General features: G+C 41.5%; 1 protein-coding gene and 1 non-coding gene across 2 annotated transcripts; both read left to right on the top strand.

The window, feature by feature from the left end:
- The first annotated feature begins 3,567 nt into the window (after positions 1-3,567).
- LOC124668735 lies at positions 3,568-3,674 on the top strand. Its single transcript, XR_006991828.1, has one exon. It is a non-coding gene; the product is annotated as a small nucleolar RNA R71 (small nucleolar RNA).
- Positions 3,675-7,658: 3,984 nt separating this feature from the next.
- On the top strand, positions 7,659-8,875 carry LOC124664086. The gene is made up of 2 exons (XM_047201686.1): positions 7,659-8,405; positions 8,489-8,875. Exons 1-2 carry the CDS (start codon positions 7,659-7,661, stop codon positions 8,624-8,626), a joined length of 885 nt encoding a protein of 294 aa, XP_047057642.1. The 3' UTR covers positions 8,627-8,875.
- The last annotated feature ends 1,490 nt before the right edge of the window (positions 8,876-10,365 follow it).

Below are 10,365 nucleotides of genomic sequence, written 5' to 3' on the forward strand. Positions count from 1 at the left end.
GAGAGGCTGCCATCCGGGCCCTACATCCCTCGGCGGTGCGGATTTGCGTTGACTCGGCCGGCGAACCCGAGATTTCGAGATGCACCACGTCCCGGGCCACCATACGCCACGTTTTGGCCGCTTTCGTCGGGCTAGGTGGCCTCAAAAACGAGAAAAAAAAAGTTTTGACATGCACCACGGAGGGACCAAAATCGTCGGCCATGGTACACCAGCAACCACGGCGCGACTTCAACTTCGTCGGCCATGGCAACTTTTCTTGTAGTGTTACTTTGGAATGGCGGAGAAATACCATGTGGTAGGTAGGTATGATGGACACAATTGGCATAGTTTTTGGCTCAAGGATTTGGATGCACGAGAAGAATCCCTCTCAATACAAGGCTAGGCTAGCAAGGTTGTTTGAAGCAAACTCAAGTATAAAACGGTGCAGCAAGACTCACACATGAACATATTGTAAGCATTATAAGACTTTACATCGTCTCCTTGTTGTTCAAACACCTTAACCATAAAATATCTAGACTTAGAGAGACTAATCATGCAAACCAAATTTTAACAAGCTCTACGTAGTTCTTCATTAATAAGTGCAAAGTATATGATGCAAGAGCTTAAGCATGGTCTATATGAGCACAACAATTGCCAAGTATCAAATTATTCAAGACATTATACCATGTACCACATGAAGCATTTCCCGTTTCCAACCATATGACAATGAACGAAGCAGTTTTCAACCTTCGCCATGAACATTAAAAGTAAAGCTAAGAACACATATGTTCATATGCAACAGCGGAGCGTGTCTCTCTCCCACACAAGCATGAATTTATTAAAAGAATGCAAATAACAAAAAGAAAATAAAAGCACACAGACGCTCCAAGCAAAGTACATAAGATGTGACCGAATAAAAATATAGTTTCAATAGAAGAAACCTGATAAGTTGATGAAGAAGGGGATGCCTTGGGCATCCCCAAGCTTAGACGCTTGATTCTTCTTGAAATATGCAGGGATGAACCACGGGGCATCCCCAAGCTTAGGCTTTTCACTCTTCTTGATCATATATCATCCTCCTCTCTTGACCCTTGAAAACTTCCTTCACACCAAACTCAGAGCAAACTCATTAGAGGGTTAGTGCATAATCAAAATTCACATGTTCAGAGGTGACACAATCATTCTTAACACTTCTGGACATTGCACAAAGCTTCTGAAAGTTAATGGAACAAAGAAACTCATTCAACATAACAAAAGCGGCAATACGAAATAAAAGGCAGAATCTGTCAAAAACAGAACAGTCCGTAAAGACGAATTTTCCAGGGGCACTTAACTTGCTCAGATGGAAAAACTCAAAACTAATGAAAGTTGCGTACATATCTGAGGATCACTCACGTAAATTTGCAGATTTTTCTGAGTTACCTACAGAGAGCTCTGCGCAAATTCGTGACAGACAGCAAATCTGTTTCTGCGCAGTAATCCAAATCTAGCATCAACTTTACCATAGAGACTTTACTTGGCATAAAAACATGATAAGGAGAGGTTGTTAAAGTAGTAAAAAACTTCCAAGACTCAACAAAACAGTATCAAAATAAACACATGGGTTATCTCCCAAGAAGTTCTTTCTTTATAGCCATTAAGATGGGCTCAGTAATTTCAATGATGATGCTTTAATAAGGATGAGAGTCGCAGCAAAGAGAGTATCAAAAAGCAAGTATGAAGCAAATTTAAGCCTAACCCTCTTCCTATGAAAAGGAATCTTGCACACAAATAGATTCATGAAGAACAAAGTGGCAAGGTAGAAAAGCAACACAAGCGCAATTTCAAGATTCTCAACATAAAGAGGGGAAACTTAATATTATTAAGATGAATATAACCATGTTTCTCTCTCTCATAATAACTTTCAGTAGCATCATTGATGAAATCCACAATATAACCATCACTTAAAACATTCTTATCATGGTTCATATGCATAAAGGTATCATTATTTTTGACATAAGAAAAACTCTTCTCATTAATTGTAATTGGAGCGAGGATCATTATCAAGAATTTGAACATGGTAAACAAGTTGCATACTAAGGGAATGGTTTTGGCAAGCCCATCATAACTATGACAAGTTTCATAAGGATAATTGTAATATGTGTCATATCCATCTCTATAGCGATTATCTAAACCAGAATATGTAATATCATCATTTTCACTAAAAGTAGAGGTCTCAAATATAGGATCTTCAAGCACAACATCCCCAAGCTTAGAGCTTTCAATATCATCGTTTGAGGGTACATGAATAATGCTATCATCATTACTTTCATAACCAGTACCAAAGAGATTTCCAATATCAAAGGTAGTGTGCTCATCCAAATCATGATCACTAATATGGGTGAAGGGCATAGGAAGATCATCGTACTCAGATTCATTATCATAATAATCATTGGGAGCAACATGCTTACGGTTACCTATTGTTACCTCATACACGCGTGGATATGCCGTTACCTCTTTCTTCTTATTCCCCCTCTTCTTCTTCTTCTTCTTCTTCTTCTTCTTCTTCTTCTTCTTCTTCTTTCCCTTCTTCTCGTTTCCTTCTTTAGGAGGAAGAGGCTTGAAGGGAGGCTTCTCCACAGAACCTGATTTATTTCCAGAAACAATAGAAGAAACTTGGGAGGATTCCCCCTTTTCATTAATAAGTTTGAAACACACAGCGGTCCTATCATATTTGGGCAAAGTGTCATCTTCTAAAATATTATGTATGTAAGTATTTGTATGGCAATTATTAATGCAATAATAAAGACACCCATGCAGGACATCATCAATATCAAGATCGTTAATATCTAACAAAGAAATTTTTCTTGATAACTCTTTACACTTCAAAAATAAGGTAAGTTCATCATGCTGATTAGGAATAATTTCATCATCACAATACAAATTTGCAGCACTCATGGGGTTCGAATTATCATTGGAGGAGCATTGAAAATTAAAATGACCAACTCTATGGCAAAGTTCACAAATAAAAGGATAGAGGGCACACACTTTTTCTCTAAGATCATCTAGAGCCCTAGACCACTTTCTAGTTTTTTTTCATTCCTATGATGGATACAATATTCTTCTTCGATTTGATTAATTCCACAAGGTCTATGTATTCCAAAAAAATTAACATGCTTATAGGAAATAGCATTTTCAGAAGTTTGAACATGTTCATTGCAATCATTAATAACAGTTTCATTCTTCATGCAAGCGTCTTTAAAAGGTTCATGATACTTATCAAAATTCTTCCTAGGCAATTCAATGTGAGAAGCAAAAGCTTTATAAATATTTGCAATAACTTGAGAGTCAAGACCATAAGTAGCACTCATATTTCGAAATCTATCAGTATCCATAAAAGTTTCAATGCATTCATAATCATAATTTATACCTGACTCTCTACCTTTGTCATTCTCCCAATCTTCAGCGTTCTCCTGAATCCGATTAAGAAGGTCCCATTGAAACTCTTCTTTATTGCGCGTGAATGATCCAGAACAAGCAGTATCCAGCAAAGTTTTATCCTGAAAAGAAAGTCTTGCATAGAAATTATCAATGATAATATTACCAGGAAGCTCATGATTGGGGCATTTGAGCATTAAAGACTTCAATCTCTCCCATGCTTGGGCAATACTCTCTCCATCATTAGGCCATAAATTATATATTCGGTTTCGGTTTTTGTGAATTTCACTTGGAGGATAGAATTTAGAATAAAATAGAGGCACAATATCCTTCCAATCAAGAGAATGCGCATCCTTCAGCATTTTATACCAATGTGCCGCTTTACCAGACAACGACATAGAGAATAATTTCTTCTTCACTTCATCCATAGAGATACGTGCACACTTAAATAACCCGCATAATTCATGTAAAGAGAGTAAATGATCTCCAGGATGGACAGTTCCATCCCCTTCATAGCGGTTATCCACAACACATTCAATAATTTTCATGGGTATTTTATACGGAATACTTTCAGTAGGTGGATTTAAAATATCACAAGCATCATTAGAGTTATCGCATATGGAAGATAAAGTATTATCAGAGCAAATTTTCTCCCCTAAAGATGGGAAGCTAAAAGATCACAAAAACTAGCTTCCCCAAGCTTAGACTTCTCCATAGCATTAGCAGTAATTGCATTCATACTAATAACATTGCTACTAGCATGCAAATAAGGTTCCATAGGTTTTTTAATTTTCGCATCAAACAATTCTAAATCAGGAAAAAGATTAAAAAGCTCACTAAATTTTTTATTGTTTTCCATTATGCCTAACTAGTGAAAATAAAAACAAGAAACAAAAAGATGCAATTGCAGGATCTAAAGGAAATAGCTTCGAGCACTCACACACCGGCAACAATGCTAAGAAATAACTTAGTAGTCGGAGGATGTGAATACCTTTTACCTTACCTCCCCGGCAACGGCGCCAGAAAATAGCTTGATGTCTACTCACGCTTCTTTTCCTGTAGACAGTGTTGGGCCTCCAAGAGCAGAGGTTTGTAGAACAGCAGCAAGTTTTCCCTTAAGTGGATCACCCAAGGTTTATCGAACTCGAGGAGGAAGAGGTCAAAGATATCCCTCTCAATCAACCCCGCAATCACGATACAAGAAGTCTCTTGTGTCCCCAACACACCTAATACACTTGTCAGATGTATAGGTGCACTAGTTCGGTGAAGAGATAGTGAAATACAAGTAGTATGGATGTATATGAGTGGTAATAGTAATCTAAATAAAATATGGCAGCGAGTAAACATGCAACATAACAGTAAATAAACGGTGTTTGCAGTATTGGAAACAAGGCCTAGGGATCATACTTTCACTAGTGGACACTCTCAACATTGATCGCATAATAAATAATAACTTCTCTCATTTGTGCTACATACACTCTTTTGTTGGATGACAAACACCATTCGTTGTGTAGGGCTACAAGAGCTCCCTCAAGCCGGAGTTAACAAGTGCCACAACATTCAGCATTCATATTTAAGTAACCTTAGAGCATAATAGATCTTTGCAAAATAAACCGAGTACTAACATAGCATACACACTGTCACCATTACACTATGAAAGGGGGAATAGATCACATCAATACTATCATAGGATAATTAACTCCATAACCTACAAGAGATTATGATCATAATCTACGACAAGAACCACACGATGCACACACACTGTCACCATTACACCATGCAGGAGGAATAGACTACTTTAATAACATCACATGAGTAGCACATAAACTAGTAGCGATACAAATCTCATCATATGGATCTCAATCATGCAAGCAATTCACGAGATCATTGTATTGGGGTACAGAGAGAGAGATTAACCACATAGCTACGGTAGAGCCCTTAGCCCCAGGGGTGAATTACTCCCTCCTCATCATGGAGACAGCGATGGCGGTGGAGATGACTCCGGGGGCAATTCCCCGTCCCGGCAGGGTGCCGGAATAGAGACTTTTGTCCCCCAAATTGGAGTTTCGCGATGGCGGCGGCTCTGGAAGGTTTTCTCGGGTTTCGTCAATCCGGATAGGGTTTTCGCGACGAAGACCTTAAGTAGGCGGAAGGGGAGCCTCGGAGGGGCCCTGGTGGGCCCACACACTAGGGGGCGCGCCCTGGCGTGTGGGCCCCCCTGGCTCCTCTCCGGTACTTCTTCGATGCTCTGGAACCTTCCGAGAAAATAAGGTGCTGGGCATTGATTCCGTCCGATTCTGAGAATATTTCCTTACTAGGATTTCTGAAACAAAAAACAGCAGAAAACAGGAACTGGCACTTCGGCTTCTCGTCAATATGTTAGTTCCGGAAAACGCATCAAAACGATGTAAAGTGTGTATAAAACATGTAAGTATCATCATAAAAGTAGCATGGAACATAAGAAATTATAGATACGTTTGGGACGTATCAGAAGGTGTGATGCGTACAGCAGCAAGTTTTCCCTCAGTAAGAAACTAAGGTTATCGAACCAGTAGGAGATGAAGGCCACGTGAAGGTTGTTGGTGAAGGAGTGTAGTGCGGCGCAACCACAGGGATTCCGGCGCCAACGTGGAACCTGCACAACACAATCAAAATACTTTGCCCCAACTTAACAGTGAGGTTGTCAATCTCACCAGCTTGCTAAAAACAAAGGATTAAACGTATGGTGTGGAAAATTATGTTTGCTTGTAGAAAACAACAGAGAACAGTGATTGCGGTAGGTTGTATTTCAGATGTAAAGAATAGGACTGGGGTCCACAGTTCACTAGTGGTGTCTCTCCAATAAGATAAATAGCATGTTGGGTGAACAAATTACAGTTGGGCAATTGACAGAATAGAGATTCATATACATATCATGATGACTACTATGAGATTTACTTAGTGCATTACGACAAAGAACATAGACCGCCATCCAGCATGCATCTATGCCTAAAAAGTCCACCTTCAGGTTAGCATCCGCACCCCCTCCAGTATTAAGTTGCAAATAACAGACAATTGCATTAAGTATGGTGCACAATGTAATCAACACAAATATCCTTAGACAAAGCATTGATGTTTTATCCATAGTGGCAACAACACATCCACAACCTTGGAACATCCAAGGGAACCTCTCCGCACAGCCCCTCGCGCGAGCGAGGAGAGTAGCGGCGGCCGCCGCCAATATCGGACGGGCTTTTCCTGGCGGAGGTGGGGGGCGGGAGAGGAGCGTTTTTCGCGTGGTTCTGGTTTGGAACCAACTTGTGAGCACAGCCGTTACTTCTGAGAGTTGAGCCCGGCAACATTGTGGTTACAATAAAAGGATGTAATATTTTTATGTAGGTAATTATGGACATGCATGCTCACGATTTAAGGCTTATCTCAATGGCTAATCACCTCCCTGACATATTATAATCTACACTCTAGAAAAACTGAGATAATTTAGTGTTGCATTTATTTGTACTACTTAGATATGTGAGCAACCAATTCAAGCTACATTGAAAATAGCAACCTCCAATAAAGAGAGCAAAACTATTTCGTTTTCAGTGTTGTTGTTGACTAAAAGCTAGAATGCAGAATATTTTAGAATAAATTTTGAGGCTAGAATGTAGAGTATGGCTTAATAGTCACTCTTGATTGTTAAAACAAAGTGCATATGTTGTCTTAATTTATCTTATTTTAAAATGTTTGTTATTATTCATCTAGAGTTTTTTTTGCCTTTTGAGGGCATCTCCAATCGGCCGACGCATTTCAGACGCCTAAACTGTTCGCGCACATCCGTTTGTGTCGGCCCGCTGACACCGAAGTGGTCGCTAGACTAAAATTATCCGTTTGCGTCAGGGGCAAACCAGCGGCCCGACGCATTTCGTACGGCGAGATGAAGAGATTTCTATTCCTCTAGAATGCCGCTTGAGAGTGATACCATAGATTTCTATGGTAGACACCATTGAGATATTCACATTTTTAGATGCATCCGTGTGTATCGGCTCGCTGGAGCAAGGTGCAGACGTATTTTTGGGCCGCGTGGACACACCTGGTTGGAGATGCCCTGATAGGCTAGCCTGACCCACCACTCGAGGCGAAGGAGTGTACAGTACTTTTTTTTTTTTGGCCACGCCGGTAATTTGATGTAGGACTAACCAAACGTACGCCGAGCCTTCCGATTCCAATCTGCCGACAGATCCAGACCCCCGATTCCAATCTAATCAGCTGATCCAGCTTCCAGCATGGTCGATCCTGCCGCCGACGCGAGGGCCGCCGCCGCCAAGTCCGCCGCCGCGAGGGCCGCCGACGCGAGGGCCGCCGACGCGAGGGCCGCCGCCGCGAGGGCCGCCGCCGCGAGGGCCGCCGACCCGAGGTCCGCCGCCGCGAGGGCCGCCGACCCGAGGTCCGCCGCCACTTCCGCGGCCATTCCTGCAATGAAGATGAGGCTGCTCATCGATACGAAGGCCAATCGCGTTCTCCGCGCCGAGGCCGGCAAGGACGTCGTCGACTTCCTCTTGGGCATCCTCGCGATGCCCGTATGCAACATCGCCAAACTCCTCAGAAGAGACGGGCAGGCAGCGGGCGTGGCCAACATCTACGATAGCGCTGAGAAGATTGATCCCAGTTACATGAGGAGCGGAAGCGTGCGGGACGCGCTGCTGAACCCGCATAGGTACACTCTCCTCCAACATCCCTTGGTCCGGTCGCCGGCCAGCACGGTTCAGGCGCCCGTGCAGGCCACGACACCGACGTCAATGCCGCAGTCATCTTCCGCGGCGCAGACGAGCGTAACCGTTGCAAGCGGCTCCTCTAGCTGTGGCGCCGCGGGAGGGGTCAGGACCGGCGGGTTTGTGCAGGATTTGGTGATCTATACTATCATGGACGACCTCACCATCGCGCCAATGTCAATCACCTCTGCCACGGATCTGCTCAGCCAATACAAAGGACTCGTGCTCGAGGAGAAGTTGGTCCACATCGGTCTTAAGGAGGTATATTTCGATTGCTAGAGGAGAAGCTACTTTCTCATCTTCATATGTAACATATCTGATAAATTTTGCATGTGTGGTTGCAGCGCCTTGACATTCTCAAGGCTTCCATGATGTCCAACACTGTTCTGACGGATGTCTTCCTATCCAAGGAGGAGACTGATGTCTCCACATCGAACAATAAAAGCGCCCGTGACAATGAGATCCCCAGTTATTATATTTGAGTTGATTCAAGTGCATGTTTGCGAACCCTGAAGTCTGAGAATGGTAATAGTGTCGCATCTCTCCCCACATGCAGTGTTATTTCTTATGACGACCGAATTTCTGCTATCTCACTCCAGCTGGGAGAATATCGTTTTTCTTCAAGAAATTTTGTTCTTTCGACCTAGAGACCTGTATATGTAAGTATCAATGTACTGTGTTGTTAACAAAGGTTGTGATGTTACTCTTCGATAGGGGTTAATCGTACAACTACCTTGGCTGTGTAGTACTACTCCGTATAAATTTACATTTTTCCTAATTAACAGCTGCATGTTTTCTGATTCGTGCAGTCATATTTTAGTCCATATGATTTTGTTTTAGATGCGTGAACCTGCGGCTGCTTTGCTGGGCCCGCTCGTCTCATTGAGTTTTATTTCAGTCCCATTTTTACTTTCGCCTGAGATTTGTCTCCGTATCAGATTGTGGGGGATTTTGGATTTGTAGTAGTGTGTCATTGTGCTTCCACGCTTGTTGGAGTTTCTTCTACCAGCTAAGAACTTTGATGTTTCTGAACGGGCAATCCATAGCTGTTGTCCTTCCTGTATCTGGTTAGAGGAAATCAGATTGTAGCTATTCGGATTCTGTACAGTAGAGAAATAAATTTAGAATGGTGGTTACGTTCTGTATGTAGGGGAACAAATTGTAGCTATCTATTTCTTGTCTTTGGTTTGTTAATATCATAGTCTATTTATTCGCAAAAAAACAATATCATAGTCTATTTGATCCATTTTTAATTTTAGATTTTGTGAATTTTTTTGACATCAACCTTCAGTGCTAAGGCTATGTAGTGGTTTAGTACTAATTTTATGCTTGTATATTGCCCTTTCCAGGAATGAACTGCAACAATAAACTTTATTTCAGTAACTCCATATAACTAAATTTCGTTCAATGTGCTTGTACCGTCAAAGAATGGAGATGCACAAATAGCTTGTATCTAGTTACTCTTAAGTAGATGGTGATAGTAAGTAAGAAATTCAGGACATCATTTTTGTACAGAAATAACCACGACTAGTGCTATTGCTGGAGCTAGATTCCATGTTGCAATTAATTGCAAACAGGAAAATACATCTACATGATGCGATCTAAATTCATAATTATCTGGCAAGTTAGACTAGTTAGTGATTACTGTGGCAAGTTATTTTTCTTCAAGGCAAGTTGCGAAGTTCTTCTTAAGTTTCCTTAAGTTTCACACTTTTGCTTTTTCTCAGCTTGAGTCCATGAATCATTGTCTCTATCTTTGTGAACATATTTGTACCAACGACGCTGCTAAAGGTTACGCTATATCTGACTACCTGCATCCTGTCTAGCAATACTTGTAATGGCTACTTATATCTTTTTTCCTTTCCCTGATGTTTATTCTCAGTGTCTCTTCCTTCATTGTTATTCTCTGTCCCCGGTCATTCTTTGTCCATCATTTATTTGGTGTCTACTCTCTCTTTGTTTAGTATTCAGTTTCTGTTTTTTTTTTTGTCTCCACTGTTTATTTCTTCATTTTTTCGTCTCTCTTCATTTCTCTTTAATACGGCGACATGTCATGTGGTGGCCTTGGAGAAACACAAAGTTCCAGCAAAGTACATTACCATCATCAAGGATGTACGATAATGCTGTGACAAGTGTTTGAACAAGAGATGGCGATACCGATACCGATACCGATGACATCCCGATTAAAATAGGACTACACCAGGGGGGGTTAGCTTTGAGC

Source organism: Lolium rigidum, chromosome 6 (genome assembly GCF_022539505.1).
Source record: "Lolium rigidum isolate FL_2022 chromosome 6, APGP_CSIRO_Lrig_0.1, whole genome shotgun sequence".
In the NCBI taxonomy this organism is placed as follows: domain Eukaryota; kingdom Viridiplantae; phylum Streptophyta; class Magnoliopsida; order Poales; family Poaceae; genus Lolium; species Lolium rigidum.

Coding starts and splice junctions, on each gene's coding strand:
- LOC124664086 (XM_047201686.1), top strand. CDS start 7,659: ATGGTCGATCCTGCCGCCGACGCGAGGGCCGCCGCCGCCAAGTCCGCC. Junction 8,406..8,488: donor TCCACATCGGTCTTAAGGAG/GTATATTTCGAT, acceptor GTGTGGTTGCAG/CGCCTTGACATTCTCAAGGC.